At 36.7% G+C, this 23,364-nt stretch overlaps 1 protein-coding gene across 1 annotated transcript in view; it reads right to left on the bottom strand.

Moving 5' to 3' along the window:
- LAMA2 (laminin subunit alpha 2) overlaps window positions 1-23,364 on the bottom strand; it is a 659,970-nt gene that overhangs the window by 87,366 nt on the left and 549,240 nt on the right. Inside the window, exons 41-44 of the mRNA XM_061130198.1 lie at window positions 16,415-16,517; window positions 4,723-4,839; window positions 2,864-3,046; window positions 1,266-1,271 (exon numbers count right to left, since the gene is read on the bottom strand). Of these exons, the coding sequence (XP_060986181.1) occupies window positions 1,266-1,271; window positions 2,864-3,046; window positions 4,723-4,839; window positions 16,415-16,517 (409 nt within the window). The remainder of the gene's footprint in view (window positions 1-1,265; window positions 1,272-2,863; window positions 3,047-4,722; window positions 4,840-16,414; window positions 16,518-23,364) is intronic.

Raw genomic sequence — 23,364 nt, 5'->3', positions numbered from 1 at the left:
TGAAAAAACTGTTATGCAGGGACTAGGCTTAGACAAGTAATAGATCCCTTTCTTTTAAAGCTCTCAGAAGTTTTTACCTAATGGAACCTGGAAGCCCCCTTACCCCTTCTATTTTCCCCCCTCTATCTTCTGGAACAGTCAAAGTAATATAGAAATTATCTTCTTGAAGGTTTTTAAAAATAAATCACCTGTGATTTTGAGTCTGATGTTCTCTTATGCTGTAGTATTTGGAAACTTCTCACTTTTTCCTATGATTATTTGTGTAGATTTTAAAATTACTTCTGAAGATAGATTTTGATAACAATGTTTTATTAGAAAACTCTCTCTTTTAGAGTTTAAAATATATTAGCCTAGAGTTTTGCCAAGTCCTCTCCTATGTGCTAAATTTCTTCCCTTATCTAGTTGTATCTCCTGCAGAACTTTGCCTATTTGTTCTTCATTTTCCTTGATTTAAGCAGGTCAAGCATTTAAAATATTTTATCTTTATATTTCTAAAGACACATCTCTTGAATTTATCACATCTATTATTTTCTGTCTTCTAATTTATTAACTCTTTTTCATCTTCTTTCTTTTAGTTAGTTATTCTGTCGGACCCTTAGAGTTGATTGCCTAACTTGTTTATTTGAAAGCTTTTTAGTAATATAATTGCACTCATTTTCCACTGAGGATAGACTTGGTCATATTTCTCAGGTTTAGATATGTTCAGTTTTATCTTCATTATTTTCTACTCTGAAGTTTTATTTTTGACTTGGAATTTAAACTATGAGGTGTTTAAGACAGATAATTTTTATATCTCAGCGATTGCTCATTTGGTTAGACCTAATTTTATTAATTCTATTTTATGCTTCTCCAAGTATAATTCTCTTGAAGTTGAGAATAAACGCTTGTAAGGAGTGGGGAGTGAGCTTCGGGGGAAAAGCAACAACAACAGTGTAGATCTGATCTACTTTAATTCCGCTAGAAAGAAGTCATTTGGACTTTAGTGACTGCATTTGTATTATCAGAAGCATCATAATTCAATTAAATCTATGGAAGAATTCAATGTTCTATTTTTACATGGATAACATATTTCACTAATTTTTCAAACACACATTCACACACTAACTCCTTTTCTATATCTAGCATTCTTACTGTGACACTGGAAAGAAGAGTATCCAATGTTTAAAGCCATACTAAAACATGGAAACATGCAAAGCTGAAGCTTTTTGTAATAAGCAATCAAGCATAAAAATTACTAAAAGGTATGCAAGTAAATATATACATACTGATTTCTGCAGGTAATTTCATATGGAAGTAAAACAGAAAAAAATAGAAAATTCATGAGAAAATATTTTTCATAGATATTATAACATAGTAACTGTCAAGAAAAATAGTACTTTTCATAACAGGTGCTAATTACAAATTCACTCCATTTTAAATGAAACAAGAGTTATCAAGTAAAAATCCACAAAACATGTCACTTAGCAGGCCACTGTTCATATTAAAAGGAGTTTTATTATCATGTTCTAATAAGATAGAAACAGACCCAGGGTAATTAGTGTTTATAGATATTATTTTTTTCCTAGATGATAGAATCACAAAAGGGAGATAAATATTATATATGGCCACTCTCATTTGAGAATCAGTCTGAAAATGAATGAAATGATAGCATAAAAGAGTATTATTTACTTTAAAACATCTTTTCATTCATTTTTTTGGGGGGGTTGGATGTTGTGATTTGGCATGCCTGTGAACCAGTTATTCAGATGGAATCTGAACCACCGGGGGAGCCTAGCTCTAGGTTTACACAATAAAAGCTGAAAAACTGTATGTCTTCTCTTTCCCTCCCCTGAAGAAATGATGAGGAGTGAAACCCTTTTCCCTAACTCTGAAGGGCACTTAGCTATGTCTGCACTCCTTGCCCAGGAAGGAGTTAGGTTAGCAGTAGCTATTATTTCAAAGTACCATGAACCTTTGATCTGAGTCAAAGATGCTGAAAAAACCATGCTCCACTCCCCAGTCAAACAGTGTATGTAATCTGGATTATACAGTGTATAACGTCAATAACTGTGTTTTTGTTATTACACTCTACAAATGTTTTAATTCCCAATAACTACACTGGTTCTGTATAAAGAAGGTTAATCTCTTGAGACTGTGAAGTACAAAGAATCAAGCATCTCCTTTGGTACAAGCACATATGAAGATAGCATTTTATCACTTGAAAGAATAAAACAATATTAAAAATTATAATGCTTATTACTTAATAATTTAAATTACTATATTTAGTTCTCCCACATTTTCTCAGTAAATCCATATTTAACAATATAGTTTAATGCAATATACAAAAGACATGAAGAAATATTCTTGATAAACTAAATATTTTAATTTCCTGATAATGTTAATTAACTAGAATCTTAAGTAATAAAAGACCAGTATTTTCCAAATTTGAATGCATTCAAGTTGATCCCATTTAGTATTCTCTTCTAACAGGCCTGCTAATTAGAGTGCTCCTTGACCTCTTGGTTCCATGGAATTTCAACAGCTCTGAGGATATAATTTCCCAAGTATAACTGCATTTTCAATTACACTGAAGGATTAAAAAGTATTTGGCATCCCTATGCCAAATACCATGAAGGCTTTGAGAATTCTTAATTTCTTCTTATCGGATGAAATTTGAATAAGATAAGCTCGAGTGAGGAGCTGGGAGTCTTATATTCCAGTTCTGGAGCAGCAGGCATTCAATTGCTGGGGCCAGTCTACGAAGGGAGGAGGGCAGACTGCATCACTATGAGGGCCCCTTCCTGCTCTAGCAGTGATGAGCCTAGGATACTTATAGAGTGTGAAGAAATAAGTGCAATAATCAAAGTGAAAAAGGAGATCTTACTGTTCTTCGAAGGATCTTTTACCACAGCGTTTGTTTTGGCTACGCTGTCTGCTAGTTGATTGTAATTTTTCTTCAGGCCATCAAGGTTCTGGTGAAGATCTTTAATCTGCGCCAGTACATCTTTAGCTGTGTCGTTGGCTTGTCTTGCTTTGTCTTTAACGGCTTGCAGTTTAGTGGCTGTGTCTGTAAGCAGAAGATGAGAAACAAAGACTCTGAAGTCAGTGGCTTAATCCACGCTTGTCAGAGAGAGGCTGCGCCTGGCTGACCTCAGGGACTCAGGCATGAGGGAAAGGCTGAACTCTGCCTCAGTCGGCTACAGCAAATGAAGCACATTTTCAGTGAAATTGAATTTTCTCAGGGACCTTCGTTATGAATACCTGATTAGCCCTTAAAATAGCAACGTGATTATTCTAAAAGTTCATTGTGGAAGGCGATATTGTGATTTGCTGCTGAACACATTAAAGAGAGAAGTTTATCCATCTGAATCATATAGGCTCATCGAAAATAGTTTTAACATTTAATCTGCACTTCCAGGGTTGGGGGGAGGGAACGAATGTCTTTCAATTTTGGTGGAGAGAGACTTTTTCAGGCATATTAGACCATGTGTTTGTGTAAACAATTTATGTTTGTTACCAGCATTGGATATTTTCTATGAACATATTTACTACTGAGGAAGTGACATGAAAATCAGTAAAGTTACTTAGGCTTTTTAATGATAAAAAAGTAAAAAAATCATTAAGATTTTAATAGTTCCTGTTTGGTATAGACGTGTTTCCTTCACCATAATTTTTATAAAAAATGTACATTGTACATATATTTACGTGTCTACTAATATGTTGTAGATTAGTGTTAAGATCACAGCCCCTGAAGTTAAACTGTGAGGTTGGAATCTTATGTCTCTTTTAACAACGGCCCTCAGTGTCCCATCTAAGTTTGTTGGTTGTAAAGTGGAGATAATAATGCTGTTCACCTTGTAGGATCAGTATGAGGGTAACATACACTTAACGCAAACATGCTGAATAAGCCTTGCTTAATAAATGTCAGCAACTCTTGCTACCTTTGTATCATGCTACTAAAATATAAAAATAGTATCTCCAAAACAATAATGCTTTCAGTAACTAATAACAAACATTAACTCCAAGTAACAGGTAATGCGTAAAAAGATATTGTAGACATGGTTCAATCTTAACGTGTTAATGTTTTTGCCAAGAAAAGTGTGCTGAAAGGCAGCTGGTTCTTACCTATTACTGTAGGTACCATGTATGTGCTAAATTGCTTCAGTTGCGCCCAACTCTTTGTGGTCCCACGGACTATAGCCTGTCAGGCTCCTCTGTCCATGGGATTCTCTCCAGGCAAGAATAGTGGAGTGGGCTGCCATGCCCTCCTCCAGGGGATCTTCCTGACCCAGGGATCAAACCTGAAGCTTTTATGTCTCCTGCATTGGCAGGTGGGTTATTTACCACTAGGCCACCTGGAAAGCCCTGTAGGTACTGTAATAAACTACAATTTTGTGGTAGTAAATGAACATTTTAGAGAATAGTGTCTGTATGATATTCTTTCACACCAATGTAAGATTTCCTGGGCTGAAATGTGGAAGAACAATACAATAACAAGATGTCTATTATTTTCTTTTTTGTAATTTATTCCTACAAATGTCAGTTAACAAATGATAAACATCCTGGTGAAAAGTGTTTCTTAGCTTCTCATTCTTACGAAGAATTCATAAGTAGGAAAAACCATTATCTAATAGCCTGACAATGGTACAAAGATAGTGCTAAGAAATACAGGAAGAGGTGGAACATTTTTTAAAAGTTCATTTCCATTAGGATAGGATAGCTTGCAGTGTCTGGAATTCTTACCATTTGGAATGGCTGCTAGCTTGTCCAAAGTGTCATTCAAAGCTCTTAGGAGATCCCCGTTTCTGATATTGGCATCGTCTAATCTGGCTGTCAAGCCATTCAGTTGGTCATCATTTTCTGTGAACAGAAAACAAAAAAGGATGAAACAATTTTAATCCTCTCTAAACTTACAGATGGATATACAATTTCAGATTATTTTATAAAATTACTTGTTATTGGGGCACAGTTTCTTTACAATGTCGCATCGTTTCTGCAGTACAGCAAAGTGAGTCAGTTATACGTTCACATGCACCCCCTAGTGTTTGGGTCTCCTTCCCATCTAGGTCACTGCAGAGCGCTGAGTAGAGGTCACTGTGCTATAAAGTAGATTCTCACTAGTTATCTGTTTTATACATAGTAGAGTGTATATGTCAACCCCGATCTCCCAATTCATCCCACTCCTGCTTCCTCTCTTGGTATCCATACATCTGTTATTGTTTGTGTCTCTATTTTTGCCTTGCAAATGAGTTCATTTCATGCATTCATCAAAAGTGAGTGCATCATTTTTATAGATTCCACATAAAAGCAGTATTATACAATTTCAGGTTATTTTAAGATAAAATTATTTAATAAGAAAGTTAATTTATTTTAACTTATTGGCATCTGCATACAAATATATTTCAGATCAGATTATATATTATATAAATTATATATATTTCAGATTATTATATATATTTCAGATATTTCAAATTATATATTTCAGATCAGATTATAAAATATGTATTTATGACTGTGTGACACACAAATATATTCAACAATTATATTTTCTCTGGTAACTTATTGTTATTTGACTTAATTTGATGGTTTTCTATGGAGAAAAACTTTGAAAGATTTGGTCTTTTATTGCATTTATAATGATACCCTCTTGATATCACTCAAATTAATGCCATTATTTTTAAAACTTTATTATCAAAATGGATCACTGAATTAGTTTTTAAAAATCTCAAATAGATATGACTGTTAAGCAGAATCTCCCAACTTTACTAAACATCACTTAGTAATATTTGAAAAAAGTAAAAATCAAAGGAATGAAAAAACAGCCTCTGGCACATTTTTGTTTTTTTATAGAGAAAATAACATTTTACAAATTACTTTAAGTGGGGTTTATATAAGTTTTTTCTTGCTACTTTAGCACGCTTTCTTTAACATTAAAATGTATCATTTACTGTGGAAGTGGAAGGGTCAATTGCTCAGTTGTGTCTGACTCTTTGCAACCTGATGGACTGTAGTCTGCCAGACTTCTCTGTCCATGGAATTCTCCAGGCAAGAATACTGGAGTGAGTTGCCATTCCCTACTCCAGGGGATCTTCCTGACCCAGGGATTGAACTTGGGTCTCGTGCATTGTAGGCAGATTCTTTACCCTTTCATTCACAGGGGAAGTCAGATAATGTAATATTACTAGTATAAATTGCCCAGCTTCTCTCCACTAATTTTTTAACATGTTCAAATGTTAAGTTAGTTTGTATATAACATTGTATTTTATAGCAGATAAAAACCAGGAATGACACAAGAAAGACAGATAACGATGGTGTGAAGGATGACGCACTAAATGATGTACTTTCATTTTACACCTGGTTGTGCTGGTTAATTTGCTTTTTCTGTGCAAATATTTTTGTTTTTTCATTTAAAGAATTTAAAGAAAAAAAGTAACTTGAAACACTGAAGACCATTATCTACCAACACCGACTGTTGCTCTCATCACTTTCCTGGTACCCAGAGTGGGCAGACCAGGAGACTACACCTCACTGCACAGAACAGAGCAGTTTTGATTGGATTGTGTGTCCACCTCTTGCAGAGGTGGTGCGTCTGGCTTCTAGGAGGAATGAAACAAGCCGCTGGCAGCCTAGGGAACAATCTTTGTCTTTATTGGCTTTCATCTGGGAAGACTAGCAAAGGGAAGGGAAGAAGATAGATGGAAGATTCTTAACTATCAGTGTTCTGGATGTGATAAAGAGTACTGAACATATTAATTAATGATCCATTCCATTTCATATCAGGGTTTTATAGGCAGACGAATTACACCACTGCTATACCACGGTAATATAAGCCCATAATATTGTTGGAGGCATCTGCTTTTAGGTTCCAAGCCAAACACCTAACATCATAGAAAAATAAAGCATAAAATAGTCCAGAAAAACATGGCTCTAAAACATCAATATGTCCATTCCAGTCACTAAGATATTATTTTCAATGCTAGTCCTTCAAAATATACTTTCCAAGTAATTAGATTTTCTCCTCTGTCAATCACAATTTATCTTTCTTTTAATACTTCTGCTATTTTCACTGTACTAAAATAAAATCTTTGAATAGGTTATAGAAAGAATACTTTTTGAAATAAAGACAATCTCACTATGACTGTGATATCTATACAAATTCCCTGAGAATAGTTAAAGGCTGTTCTTTTGATAATAATTTAGAAGCCTTCATCAATTAGGGAAATGGAACAGTACAAATTTCATTTCTTAGTTTCTTGATTGGATTTGACTTTTTAAACAATGAAACATTTAAAACGTGCTGGCAAGCAAGATATTCATGTACAACTGAGAAAACCATTAATTTAAAGGGCATCACTCGGTTTATACTATTTTATGAATTCTGATAACAAATACTGGCTGAACAATCAGGCCAATTATTCAGAACAAAGACTGATTTGAGGAACATTGTTACTGCCATTCCTCAAGTTTCAAAGCAGTAATTTTGTTCCTCTGCTTTCTGTACTAGAAAGTAAAAATGGGAATATTCTGAGCCTGTTCTGATTTCTTTGTTTCAGGATTTGACTCTTTTCTTCTTAGGTTATCCTTTTTTATACCCTAATTATTTTTCTCTGAAGTACCTTTTAGAATTTCTCAAACCACGTCTAATCACTTTATCACTTTGTCAGTCTAATTCTTCAGATAAACAGAAGTTGTGTGCAGAAAATAATTGCTGATTTTAAAGTGTAAAACTTATAAAATGTTAGCCATGCAAAACTAGTAAAATAAATGCTCCAAGGCTGCCTTTAAATGAAGATACCTGAGGCAGAGGTTTCTATAATCAAAATGAAAGGAAGAACACATGTGTAGCAGTTTGAATGGTAACATGGACAAAGAGAGAATTATTGGTAGTTAAGATAAATCCAATCCAACTCTTACAATTTTTGATGAACAAGAAAAGGAGCCAAATTATAATCCACAGTGCTACCTTGCACACCTTCTTCTCCTTATTTCCTCACTTTTCATACCCAATAGCTATAGCCAAGTCACCTATGCTCTCTCCAGATACAACATCCACTGAACCTCAACTGCTAACTACATACACATGCTCTAATTTTGGCGCTCCCTTTCTCATCCACTCCCACACACTAGAAGACAAGTGTCCAGGAATGAGTTTGGCAAAGACAGAGCTCATAAACAGAGAAAACAGGCAGAGCAGCCAGGCTGGACTGTGAACACGCCTGACAACATCATTTCCCCTTGTTGTGTAACATCGAATGAGGTAGACGTATTCAGAATGAAAATCGCTAGACAGAGTTGCAAGTTACTTCATTAATAATAATACTAATTTACTCAGGTTGACCATGTTCCTGTTACTGTGTTAAACGTATTAGCGTTTAGCTAACTTGGAACTGGTAACATTGAACTATGTAATAATTCAAAATAAAGCTATTACAGGTATTTCTTTGATCATTGATGATGCATTCTTTTACATAATCTAGCCATCAAAGTAGTATAGTGCAATGAAATAATTATAGGACTTAAAGTTGGAAGATGTGGGTTCAAATGTCATTTCTATCCATTTTTACAAGTGTAAAATGAAGATAATTTCATATGACTGTTACGAGAAACCAGTTGAAGGATGTATGAGGAAGTATTGGATTTATTATGCAGTTATTAAAAGGTAACAAAATAATTTACATTGGTTGGGTAATTCATATTGGGTCGAGAACTGCTTTGGTATTTTTGCCAGTTTTCAGTAATGTTATTTATGATTTACTTTCTTCTGTGTTTAAAGTGCATCATCTAGAATCTGCAGTTGTTTATTTTCCTTCTATATGTTCTTAATATATAGCCCCCATTATCAACTAAATATAAGAATGATTTTACATATTTTAATGGGAATGTTCTATTTTGACTATTCAAACACATCTAATTAAGTTCCTCAAATGCAATTTTTAACTTTTTACTCACATGAAAGTGAAAGTCACTCAGTTGTGTCTGACTCTTCGTGACCCCATGGACTATACAGTCCATGGAATTCTCCAGGCCAGAATACTGGAGTGGATAACAAAGCACAAATAAATACCTTGAGAGAATCTCTCATTCATAAGGGTGAAGTTTGAATTGTTTTCAATATTGAAGGGTCTAGTTAAATGGAACTACTGCAAATTATCATATAGATAACATTTTGCAAACAAAATTTTCATTATCATGAAATTTGTCTTATGAGCTACTACTTAAACTCAGTATCACTTTTGATTTGTTTCTTTATCAAAAAATGGAGGAATGGCTTCTATTTTAAGAATTTTTTATACAAATATTTTACAAAGTAGCAAATATTTTTCATCTTTTGTTTTAGAGGCTCCTTCTGAATTGTTGCTGTTTAATCATCCAGTTGTGTCTGACCCTTTGCAACTCCATGGACTGCAGCACACCAGGCCTCTCTGTCCCTCACCATCTCCTGAAGTTTGTCCAAATTCATGTCCATTGCATCGGTGCATCCAGCCATCTCATCCTCTGATGCCCTCTTCTCCTTCTGCCTTCAATCTTTGCCAGCATCAGAGACTTTTCCAATGAGTCAGCTGTTCACATCAGATGACCAAAATACTGGAGTTTCCGCTTTAGCATCAGTTCTTCCAATGATTATTCAGGGTTGGTTACCCTTAAGATTGACTGATTTGATCCCCTTGCTGTACAAGGTACTCTCAGGAATCTTCTCTAGCACCACAATTCGAAGGCATCCATGCTTCGTCACTCTGCCTTCTCTATGGTCCAGCTCTCACCACAGTAAGTGACCACTAGGAAGACCATACATAGTCTTGACTATATGGACCTCTGTCGGCAGAGTAGTGTCTCTGCTTTTCAACACACTGTCTAGGCTTGTCATAACTTTCCTGCCAAGAAGCAAATGTCTTTGATTTCATGGTTGCAGTCACCATCCACAGTGATTTTAGAGCCCAAGAAGAGGAAATTTGTCACTACTTCCATCTTTTCCCCCTCTATGTGCCATGAAGTAATGGGGCCAGATGTCATGATCTTTATTTTTTTTAATATTTAGTTTTTAGCTGGCTCTTTCACTCTCCTCCTTCACCCTCATCCAGAGACTCTTTAGTTCCTCTTTGCTTTTTGCCATTAGAGTGGTATCATTTGCATATCTAAAGTTGTTGATGTTTCTCCTGCCTATGTTGATTCCAGCTTATAACTTGTTCAGCCCAGCATTCCTTCTGAATTAGAGAGCAGGTTAACTTCTGCAGTGCTTTTATCCACAGTTCTGAAGCAGAGTTTGGAAGAGGTAAGGGATCTGTATGAGGTCACATGAACACCTTGATTTTGACCTTTCTGGTAATGAGAGATTCCTGCAATGCTCATCCATTCACTCATGTATCAAACCTTTGTTAGGGCCATGAATGTTAATGTGTCACCTCTACACCATGGCAAAAGGCCAGTGTTTGTATTCAGCAGTGCTTAAAAACACCATCTTTGGAACCACATTAACTTGGGCTAGTTAAAGTGTATGCAGTGTATTCAAACAGAATTTCTTTGACTTAAATGATTCTATTGTAGCTTCCCTGGTGGCTCAGATGGTAAAGAATCTGTCTGCAATGCAGGAGACCTGGGTTCGATATCTGGGTCAAGAAGATTCCCCTGGAGAAGGGAATGGCTACCCACCCCAGTATTCTTGTCTAGATAATCCCATGGACAGAGGACCCTGGCGGGCTACAGTCCATGGGGTTGCAAAGAGTTGGACTGAGCAACTAATACTTTCACTTACATACAAAAATGGTAACTTGACTACATTTTATAATATGTGATTACTCTACGCATGCGAGCTCAGTCGCTTAGTCATGTTCAACTCTTTGTGACCCCATGGACTGTAGCCCACCAGGGTCCTCTGTTCATAGAATTTCCCAGGCAAGAATACTGGAGTGGGCTGCCATTTCCTTCCTGACCCAGGGATCAAACCTGCATCTCCTATGTCTCCTGCATTGGCAGTTGGAGTCTTTTCCACTGAGCCACCTGGGAAGCCCTTGATTACTCTATACAACTTATTAATTTTATTATATTATATTATGTTTTTACCTTTGAATGTTTTGAGAACATAAGAAGTAAAATTTATCTCAAGCCATGTTACTGTAATTTTTCATCCACTTACATGAACCTGCCCTCAAGTCAACCCCACCATTGAGCGCAGATCCCAACACTCGTAGTGAAGGAAGAGCAGGTGAGTAAGGAAGAAAGCTGGGTGAAATCCAAAATCCCATTCTTGTCACTGGCCTCCTTTCAGTGGATTTGATGAGACTGCTCCACCCAGTCTTTCCATGCTGGGGCACACCTAGCCTGCTTCCATCACATTTTTCCTATGCTTACCTTTTCCCAGTTGCTGTCACAAGTTTGGGATATGTCCTATCTCTGATTTCCTCTTTTGCCCAGACATGCCCCTTACATGTACCATGCAAGGGAACCCCTAAGATCAGTAAATAGGGCCTGTGTTCATAGGAAGGCATGTTACTGGGAAACTTTGTCCTGATTGAAAAGTGACAAATCTGTTCTTGTCTGCCTTGGCCACAGTGCTCACTAGGCCCTCAATAGCTGTTCGCTGGAACTGAACATGGTCTCCCTCCCACCACCAGATTATAGTTGAAGCCTGAGGAGAGGAGAGAAGGGGGCTTTGTCTGGTGGCTCAGACACTAAAGTGTCTGCCTGAAATGTGGAAGAACTGGGTTCAGTCTCTGGGTCGTGAAGATCCCCTGCAGAAGGAAATGGCAACCCACTCCAGTACTCTTGCCTAGAAAATCCCATGGACGGAGGAGCCTGGTAGGCTACAGTCCATAAAGTTGCAAAGAGTCGGACACGACTGAGCGACTTCACTTTCACTATCATCTCCAAAGTCTTAAGATATCAGGATAGAGGACAGTCTTTTCTTCAGCCAGTTGAATGAGAAACCAAAATATCCAGACATCAAAAACTCCACGTGGTTTTTCTAGGACAAGCTCCAAAGCCTGAGTGTGGGTTTGCAGGCTCCTTTTGTTTTGGCCAGCAAGGTATTCTAAAACAAATGTAATTTAAATATCTTTAAGTGAGACAAGTACTTTCTGGTTCTATTAGTTTCTGTCATTCTGTGTTTGGCCCTTATTTTGCCACTTCTCATTTAAACTCTGAAACCAAGTCCAACTTTATTTTCATTTCTCAATTTTCTCTATTCACACACCTAAGGAGGAACTAAAACTCTGCATGAGGAATCAGCAATTTATACAGGAAAAGATTAGCTTGTTCTCTGGACTACAATAGGCTAGGGGATCCAGGGTTGGTTTTATCCATTTAATCCAAAATTATTTTTTTGTCAATGGAATGGTTTGTTTGTCTTTCACTTGCATACTTTTGGGAAGGCAGATTCTGGCAAATGGTAGTATGCAAATTAAAAAAAAAGAAAACAAAATCAGTCCTGGGTGTTCATTGGAAGGATTGATGTTGAAGCTGAAAGTCCAATACATTGGCCACCTGATGTGAAGATCTGACTCATCTGAAAAGACCCTGATGCTGGGAAAGATTGAGGGCAGGAGGAGAAGGGGACGACAGAGGATGAGAAGGCTGGATGGCATCACCAATTCAATGGATGTGGGTTTGGGTGGACTCCAGGAGTTGATGATGGACAGGGAGGCCAGGCGTGCTGAATTCATGGGATCGCAAAGAGTCGGACATGACTGAGTGACTGAACTGAACTGAACTGAGAACTTATTGGAAGCCCAAGAAGTAATTTTTCTAAGGCAAAAAAAGATGTCTAATGCAAGGAGTTAAAACTGATATATATATACATACAATATAAATATATAATATATATTATATATGTATATATTATACATTATATTAATAATTATATAATAATTATGTATTAATGTATGTATGTATATTAATATATTATATATTCATTATATACATACATACATACACACACACACACACACACACACACACACACATACATACTGGGACTTCTCTGGTAGCTCAGTCGGTAAAGAATCTGTCTGCAGTGCAGGAGACCCCAATTCAATCCCTAGGTTGGGAAGATCCCTTGAAGAAGGAAACGGCAGTCCACTCTACTATTCTTGCCTGAAGAATCTCATGGTCAGAAGAGCCTGGCAGGCTACTGTCCATGGGTTGCAAGAGTGGTTTAGTAACTAAACCACTATATATATATGTATATGTGTAATACTTTGGCTGTCCTATGCGGCTTGTGGGATTTGGTTGCCTGACCAGGGATTGAACCCCCACCCTTGGCAATGAAAGCATGGAGTCCTCACCACTGGACTGCCAGGGAATTCCCAAGAGGAGTCTAGTTTTAATAATATAAAAATATTTTTATTTATTATTGGGAGAGAGGAATAGCTACTTTATTCAGAAAGCCAGCAGACAGAGAAGGTTAGTGTCCTGCAAATTTTAACTCCTAAATCATTCTTCAGTTTAATATTACTACGATATTCCTGTTTATTCTGTTTGTATCTAATCTGAAATAATAACACAGACTCTTAACAGGTTAGTAATTGCAAGTGTGTTATATTCATGATCGCAAAACCATTTTGATACATTTGTCTGGTCTGAATGACTCAGTGTCTGGAGGCTCATGGTACAGAAGAAAATATGGATTAATTTGATTAATGTTTCGGGTAATTCTGGCACTGTTCTGTGTTTTGCACAACATCATAAGTCATACAGTTCATTGATTCCATATCCTTGGGCTTGAGATTAGATCTTTTTATTCAATGTGCATGTCATTCATTTTATAGAGATGTTATCTATTTGTTCCTAAGTAATTAAATAATTTCACTTATTTTGAGCATAATTTGAAAAGTAGGGTTAAATTAAGAGGCAAATAAAGTTAAAAAGTTACTCTATATAAGATAAGGTATATAATGATAGAATTTTAGTATTTTCAGACTTCTAATACACCATCCTCAACTTCAATCTTTGCCTTGTACACATTCCATGAGAGCCTCACCTGGCTATTTTTTTTTTTTTTTTTTTTGACAAAATCCTTTGTCAATCTGCAAAGTAGTATTAATTCACCCAGTGGCATCAATCTGTCTTCTAGCTTTTTTGGTCATCAATTTGTATCAAGCCCCATATCCATCAACAAAACAATTTTTATCTCCATGGACATTCAATTTGATACAGACTGGTCTCAAATGGCAAATGTGCACAAGGGCAAATTTACTTTTAATAAATGTATACTCAAAAGGCAAAACAAACTGCTCCTGGCAAGTTCAGGTTCTCTGAAGGCAAGGACGGCATAAAGATGGCAGGGAGCAGCTCTAAGTTATTCATGACTAAAGCTCATGAACTAACTGGATTGTACTGACGAGAACCAAGTAACACATTAGAAATATGGAGGGTACACTGCCTCACCATCTTTATTCCTTCTAACTCCAGGCTCCATGGAGAGAGAAATGACTAAATCTCTATTTTAATAGCTGCTGTCAAGTATTTTGCTCTGTAGGGCCTATTTCAGCAGTTCCTGGTGGCAATATATGGCATTTCCCTGATTAAGAGCCATTTTATAACTTGTGTAATTGGCCACAAATCAGGGGAATGTCATAATGTAGCAGGAAAACATTCCCATCTCCGTCAGAGCCTTGGCTTGGATTTCTGGAGGAATTATTACTTGAGTAGTTTGTGGGTTTGCATTACTTTAAATAATGTACTACCTGAAGTACAAAAAAGGACATTTAAACTAATGAACCTTTCTGTCACCTAACCCTGGCTACCACACCTGTCCTTAGATTTCTTTTTCCCTTGGAGAAAAAACTCTTAGAACATGAGATTCTTTTTCCATTTTTATAACACCAGTGTTTGTGGGGAAATAGAGTCAAGGACAGGGCTGGGAGCAGGGTGAGGAGACTCAGCATTCTCCTAGGTGTGGAATTCAAAGGGGCCCCCCAAGACTCAGTGTTCAAGATAAAACTTTTTCATGCAGTATTTTTTTTAATCACATTTAATTCAAAAAAGATCAATATGAGCAAAATATTAAACATTTTCAATAGAAGCAGAATCTAACCCTGCACTTGTATGGCCGGACCTCTCAGCTCACCCTGATCTCAGCTCTGGGCGAGCGCACTGGGGCGAAAGGCATGATGACCAAGTAACGAGGTGACCCGACTCGCCAGGTGAGGAGAGCAGGTCTGACTCTACAGCTATTGTTCAGGCTGAGATGAATGCAGTTTCCCGAATAGGATTATACATATAAGGGATCATATTTCACCTATGATACGCAATCCAAAGCATTTACTGTCAGAGTGCTATCTATAATGGAGACAAAACGTGTAATCCCATGCCAGCCTCTATTGGAAATCAAAGACTATTCATTGAGAGCATTGGCAAATATAAATGATAAAAATATCTTTTCTCTCCAAGGTTAGTAAAGACAAACATTATTCTTTTATTTAAAAAATATGCTTATTTCCTGAATTGAGATAGTCACTGTGATACTATACACCAAAATACAAAGCTAAAAAGAAGATCCTGCTACTGTCCTTAAGAAGATGGATGCTAAGCTCATGGCTGTGATGATCTGACAACTCTGTGAGAAAGGGGTACACAGAGGAGGCATGTAATCCAGATGGGGTGCCAGGCCTCCCAGAGATGATAACATTTGGACTAAATCTTGAAGGTCTGGTAGAAGGTAGTTGGTTGGAAAAAAGGGATGGGGAGGAGTTCCAAAGAGAAAAATGAACACTGCAGAACGTGGAGGTTTGAAATGGTAGCAAGTTTTCAGAAAGCATGAATATCTCAGTAAGGCTGGGGAGCTGGATGCAAGCCAGAAAAGGGGAAGGAATGAGACCAAAGACAGAAACAGGAGGCAATTACATGAGAACAGGCGATATTTGAATGAAATAATAAATATAATAACTTATCTAGAATGTGGGCTGTATTGAATTTTTAATGCAAAACCCATGCCATATCAAGGCAGATATTTTATGCACTTTGGTCTTTGAATTAGGGATAAAATACACAAAAATGTATTTAGGAGGCAAAAACTTTTTCAGAGATGTGCCCCACTAAATCAAAAGCTGCACAAAGATATTTATACTTATTCACTCATTTGTGACTATAATTTCTAAAGTCAAAATAGGTGGCATTTGATGCTCTTTAAAAGTTGCCATACTTTAAAAATTAAAAGTTCCTCTACTTAAGACACAGATGAAATGATGTTACAGAAATTAGGTTTAAAAATTCTGAAGTAAAACAAAAAAAAATCTGAAGTAATGCCCAGTACAAATTGATGTGTGAAGGCAAAATATAATAAAACTGATAAGATAGTTTACTCGCTCTAAATCTAGATAGTAAAAATAATCGTTAACAACCACGGTGCAACGATTACATTTTTCCAATAATCTGATAAAATATCCTACCAATCACAACTACAATTACACTGAAAATAATAATAAAAAGAGATCACACTAACCTTTTACATCATTTGCTAACTTCTTGGCTTCATTAAGAATTCTGAAGCTTTTCTGAAGAGAACCTTTGGCACCTTCCTTTAATGAACCCTGAGGACCTGTTGCCTGTGGGCAGAAAAAGAAGTGTCACGTTTCTAAAACCAAAGAATGAAGGAGTCGAGCTACCCTGAAGGGAGTTGGTATACCGTTCACCCTTAGGAAAGCATTCTGAACTATGCATGCAGAATAATACATTATCAGCATGTATTTGTGATTAAAGTGAGGAGATGAGAAGAAAGTCTAGAAGAGAACCCTTGGGAATCCCAACATTTATTTAAAGGCAGGTACAGAAAGTGGGGCTGGCAAGGTGGTTGAGATTCCAGAAAGGACAAAGAGAAGCTAGGAGAGCATGATATCAGAAATCGAGAGACACAGAAGTGGCTCAGAGCATGGTGAGTGGCAGTGTTGAATGGCCGTAACTGGTCAGGACTGTCCAGCGCTGTCAAACGGCCAAGCAGACTGAGAACTAAGCGCATCCTTGACTTGATCCCTAAGCACATCTCATTCCAGCTGTGAGATAAGTGGAGGAAGCATCTCCTGTCCCCGAGGTGTTGAAATGAGGAAGAACAGTGTTCCTCTTCTGAAGGTATCTCCAAGTATTGGGCAAAATAAAACCTTCCAAATGACCGTCTCTGAGCCACAATCATCTCCTAGCAAAGATGGATTTGTTGAGGCTTGAACTAAGAGAGGTGTCACAAAGATAATAGAGTGAGATGGGAAAGGATTGCTTAAAGTAAATGTTTAGTTATCCATTTTAATAATGTTTGCACGTCAAGAGTCATTACATACCAAAAGATAAACCAAGTAGGGCCTTACAAATTTAGATCTTGTAAATTCTAAATTGGAAGAGTATTTCAGAGTGTAAGAAAAGCTAGCGAATGCTAAATACTTACTGTTGAAGTTATAAATCTGAACTCAGTTTAGCCCAGATATAATACTCTTCAACCACATTTCCAGTGGTTTAATAACATTTTTTATCATACTATTTGAACACTAAACTAGGAGAGATTACAGATTGCTACTGTTGTGGTAAAATTTATTTTAAGGTGTTATTCCAACAGCTTTCACTTAAATAATCTATTGCTTATAAAACAGATTAATTAAATAATACTATGATATCTACAAAAGGCCACATTGGAAACATCTACATAAACAAAATGAATCTGTGCATTTATATCTAGCCTTTGCAAAAAGAGCTGCCTGACAACTCTGACAAATTATGCTGTGGGAAATAGACACTCTCTTCAATTGAGAATACAGAAATTCTTGGTTCTATGGTGTCTGTGGGGAATTAGATACAGTAAAGTCATTTAAGTGTCATTTATTTTGAAAAAAAGGTAAGAGTGTCAATATCAATGGCACAACTCCAATGTACCTTGCTCAAAAAAATAAGCCTCCATTACCTACTCAGCTTCATATAGAAGCTTCATATAGAATTGTTCCAAATTTATATGCCATTCTTACTCCCTTGGTTACAGGTTTCCTGAATCAAAACAGATTAGAGAAAGGAAATTACAAAGAAAGAAGAATGAAGATTCTCTAAATAAGCACATGAAAGCAGCCAAAGTGACAGCTGACAAAGTGACAATGAGGAAAGAACACCAACTTGGAGAATCTTTAAATCTCAGCAATCCAAATCCACTTGGATAAGGATGAAACAGGCTTCAGTAGACGCCAATATTGACAACGATGATCCTGAACTATCAGGATAATACGGCTCATTCATAATACTAGATGGAGCTAGACAAAGCAATCAAGCAAGGGAGCAAGCTTTCCCCAGAGTCTTAAGGTATGAATTCCTTTCTACAGGACCATGGTCTGGTGAGAATCTAACAACCAATATTTTACAGCTGATCTTGGATATGCAAAGGAGGCAAAGGGGTAAAGGAGGGAGAGAGAGTTGACTTGCTATTCATAAGAAAATTAATGAAATGATGTGAGAGAGAAAAGAAGGGCCAGACAACATGAAAAAGGGCTAAAGTCTGAGCTGTGGAAATTTGGAGGGACTAGGAAGAGTGATGGGAAATATTCACTTTCTTCTACTTTCTTACACTTTTCAACAGTTTCAGTGAGGTATAAATAACCTTACCATACTTAAAATTTGCAATTTGATAAACTTTGATATTTATACACCCATGAAACAGTCAAACAATTGAGGTAGAGAACATACTCATCATTTCTTTTCATACCCTCCTTCCCACTCCTCATCCTTCCTTATCTCCACATAAGCACTGCTCTGGTTTCCAGAACTTTTAGTTTGTATTTTATGGACTTTTATATAATAGAATCATCCAGTATGTAGTACTCTTTTTGCTTGTTTGGCTTCTTTCATTCAGGGTAATTATTTTGACATTTATCCATGTTATGTGTATATCAAGATGTGATCTCTTTTTTATTTACATAGATACGTGTGTGTGTTCCGTTGCTCAGTCATGTCCAACTCTTTGGGACCCCATGGACTATAGCCTGCCAGGCTCCTCTGTCCATGGAATTTTTTCCAGGCAAGAACACTGGAGTGGGTTGCCATCTCCCACTCCAGGGGCTCTTCCTGACCCAGGGTTCGAGCTGCAATATCTTGCATTTCCCACACTGGCAGGTGGATTCTTTATCACTGTACCACCTGGGAAGTCCCACATGGATATGCCCCAATCTATTTATTCACTCACTTCTTGATGGACATTTGGATTATACCAGCTTTGGCTATTCTAAATAGAGTCGCTATTAACATTTGTATACAAATCTTTGTATGAACATATGATGATTTCTCTTGGAATGAAAGACCTCTAAGTGGTGTGGCTAGACTATCTGGTGGATATATGTTTACGCTTTTAAGAAACAATCAACATGCTTTCCAAATTATTTGTACTATTTTTAATTCTCACTAGAAGTGGGTAAGAGTTACAAATGTAACTATATCCTTGTCACTACTTGATATAGTTGGTCTTTTAAGATTTTAGACATTCTAATGGTGTGTACAACATTTGGGTTTTAATTTGCATTTTCCTTGCAACTAATTATGCTGAGTGTCTTTTCATGTGCTTTTCACCATCTTTGGCTGTGTCTGTTAAAATTTTTTGTACAAGTTTTTACTGGGTTATTTGTTCTTAGTGAGTTTTGAAAGATATTTATGTATAATATGGATACAAATCCTTCATCAGACATGTAATTTGCAAATACATTCTTCTAATTTGTAGATTATGTTAATACATGGTTCTATGTTTTAACATTGTCAGAATTTTTCCATCTAGGTTTATGAGGGATATTGGTCTATAATTTTCTTTTTTTTCATAATGTCTTTGGTTTGTATCATAGTAATACTGGCATTATGGAATGACTCAGACATATTTCCTCTTCTTCAATACTCTGAAGAATTAATTACTTTTTATTAAATGTTTGATAGATTCACCAGTGAAATCATTTGGAACTGAATTGTGTGTGGTGTTTGTGTGTGTGTGTGTGTGTGTGCATGTGCATGTGTGGATGTATGCAAGGGTTTTAAAATACAAATTTAATTCTTTAATAAGTATAGGGCAAAGAAGCACTCCAAAATAATAAAGAGCTGATGGCATACAGCAATGTACCAACAGTCCAGGTTTAAAAGACAAGTCTTTCATGTGATGACAGAATGGAAAAGACTAACATGAAATGGGTGAAGAGAACTGCTTCAGTTTGTTGGAATCTGGAGAGTTTCTTTTCCAACACTGCTTAGTAAGTCACTGAAGCACATCAACAATATCAGGACTGTTGATGAAGCAGCATTTTCCAAGCTAATTATACTTCATACATATTTATAAGCACCACATCTGAGTTTCTGAGCTGTTGTCTACAGCATATGTGAAATATCAATGAGGTTCTTAGAGTTGCAAGATATTTTGTTTCCTGCTTTTCAGAGATTGTATTTTTATAAATAAGTTATTCTCTCTCTATATATACATATATATATATAAATTACCTAAAATCTTTTATTACATCACACAAAATAGGATCTAGTAGTATATATAGGTTGCTACATGTTTTGTTAGCTAATAAATCATTTATGGAAAATGTGAGATAATTTAAATCATTAGAGAAGGAAAAATACAAGAAAAAAACCGATAAAGTCTACAAAGATTTAACAGAGGCTTGGCACTTAATTGGCTTTTAATACATGTTAGTTTTCTTCTTTCTACTATTTGTTAAATATTCATAGTGACTTGTTAAGGCACCATGTCATTGATTAATAGATGAATGAATCGATTGATTTACCCAATAAAAGTTTATAGCTTGTTCAAGGAGAAGGCAATGGCAACCCACCCCAGTACTCTTGCCTGGAAAATCCCATGGACAGAGGAGCCTGGTAGGCTACAGTCCATGGGGTCGCAAAGAGTCGGACACGACTGAGCGACTTCACTTTCACTTTTCGCTTTCATGCACTGGAGAAGGAAATGGCAAGTCACTCCAGTATTCTTGCCTGGAGAATCCAGGGACAGAGGGGCCTGGTGGGCTTCCGTCTATGGGGTTACACAGAGTCGGACATGACTGAAGCGATTTAGCGGCAGCGGCAGCAGCAGCTCTTTCAAGCACTGGAGTAAGCTCTGATATTCACAGACGGAATGACTGCCTTCTCTAACCGAAGTGCAGTGGAGTGGTACAGTGCAGTGGCAAAATTCCTTATACAGAAAATGATTACTGCCACAATGGAGCATGGAAATATCTAGGTGTGTGTTGTCAGAGGAGGCGCTCTTAGGGAAGAAGATGTGAAGGTGAGACCTGAAGTTAAGTTTATGAGGATGGTAAACCCACACATGACTGATTTATTATTTAAATAAGCAAATTTTAAAGTTATTGCTTGTATTTCTTTCTATATTCTTATTATTTTTCTAAGTGGCCTTCAAGTAACTTCTTTATTAGAGATAAATTTCCCGAATTCATTGAAAAAGTTGGCACTACGGAGAGACGTATAATTGTTGCTTGTTTTTGTTTTCTATAGAAAGTACTAGCTGAAAATTCATCAGCATGGTTTATAACTTATTTTGTTATGAAATAATTTATTTTAGAAGACGTCTTGCACATTTCCAAAGGGGATAATTTGTCAAGATAATATGTGACTTAGATGATTATAAACTTAAAATCTTTTTAATAAAGAAAGCTGTCCAAAATGTGCAGAGGTATATGTAAGGACTGGTAATTAGCCACAATGTGTTTATGTAAAATATATGTCAGAAAAAATTTATATTTGGGCATGTTAGACTGTTGCTAAAAATTAGGGAGAAATTTCTTACTATGAGAAAACAAGTTCTTAGAAAAAATGGTGGGTTTAGTCTCGTATATATTTTAAAAGATATAACTTTTGAGAATATTGAAAAAAATGTATGTGATGCTAATTAGATATATTAAGCTATAAAAACAGTCATGCAAAAGTTATCCATTTGTACAAAAACCATCTGTACAGGAAATGATATGGACAGATGAACAATATTATAAAAGTGATCGTGGTTAGTGAGATTATACACATTTTAGATTTTCTTCCTTTTGCTTGTCTGTATTTCCTATTTTTGTATAATGGATATGAACCGCTTTTGTCATAAAAGATCACTTTCAATTTTAAAATAAGAAAATCACCGTGTATTGATTTTAAATGTGTTTTTAAATAACCTACGTTTCAAAAATCTGCAGGATACTAAAATGAAACACTAAATCAAAAATGAGTTCAGAAACAACCCAAAGGAATGACTCTGGCCAAAAATCTGGTGAAAGGCTGTAGATCCTGGCATCACATAATATCCTAAGATGGGACAGGGGTTAAATGAGCCTCTGGAGGACTGAAGGCAACTGAGAAAGGAGACCAAATGATGGAATAGAAAGCCTCCAAAAATTACTCATGAGAATTTAGAATTCATGACTGTGAATTTGCAGCTCGATAATACCAAGAAAGACAATCAAGAGAGGATTTAAAAGTATATTTAGGCTTCTCTGGTCATCTAGTGGTTAAGAATCCACCTGCCAATGCAAGGGACATGAGTTAGATCCCTTGTCTGGGAAGATCCCACATGCAGTGGGCAATTAAGCCTATGGGCCACAACTCCTGAAGCCCATATGCCTAGAGCATGCCTAGAGCCCCGGCTCTGCAACGGGGAAGAAGAGTCCCCTGTTCTCGGCAACTAGAGAAAGGCCGCAGCAATAAAGACCCAGCACGGTCAAAACTAAATAAATAAATCTTTATTTAAAAACATAGTATATAGAGTAAACCTGGCTTAAAACTCAACATTCCAAAAACTAAGATCACGGCATCCGGTCCCATCACTTCATGGTAAAGAAATGGGGAAAAGGTGGAAACAGTGACAGATTTTATTTTCCTGGGCTCCAAAATCACTGCAGACAGTGACTGCAGCAATGAAATTAAAAGACGGTTACTCCTTGGAAGAAAAGCTATGACCAACCTAGACAGAGCATGAAAAGGCAGATGCATGACTTTGCCTACAAAGATCCATATAGTCAAAGGTATGGTTTTTCCAGTAGTCATGTATGGATGTGAGAGTTACCATAAAGAAGGCTGAGCACTGAAGAATTGATGCTTTTGAACCATGGTGTTGGAGAAGACTCTTGAGAGTCCCTTAAACTGCAAGGAGTTCAAACCAGTCAATCCTAAAGGAATTCAACCTTGAAAATTCACTAGAAAGACTAACGCTGAAGCTGAAGCTCCAACACCTTGGCCAACTCATTGGAAAAGACCCCGATGCTGGGAAAGACTGAGGGCAGGAGGAGAAGGGGGCGACAGAGGATGAGATGGTTGGGTGGCATCACTGACTCAATGGACATGGGTTTGAGCAAATTCTGGGGGATAGTGAAGAACAGGGAAGCCTGGCGTGCTGCAGTTCATGGGGTTGCCAAGAGTCAGATGTGACTTAGAGACTGGAAAACAACAACAGGTATA

The sequence above is a fragment of the Dama dama genome, chromosome 26 (genome assembly GCF_033118175.1).
Source record: "Dama dama isolate Ldn47 chromosome 26, ASM3311817v1, whole genome shotgun sequence".
Taxonomy (NCBI): domain Eukaryota; kingdom Metazoa; phylum Chordata; class Mammalia; order Artiodactyla; family Cervidae; genus Dama; species Dama dama.
This window is presented reverse-complemented; position numbering and strand designations above follow the sequence as displayed.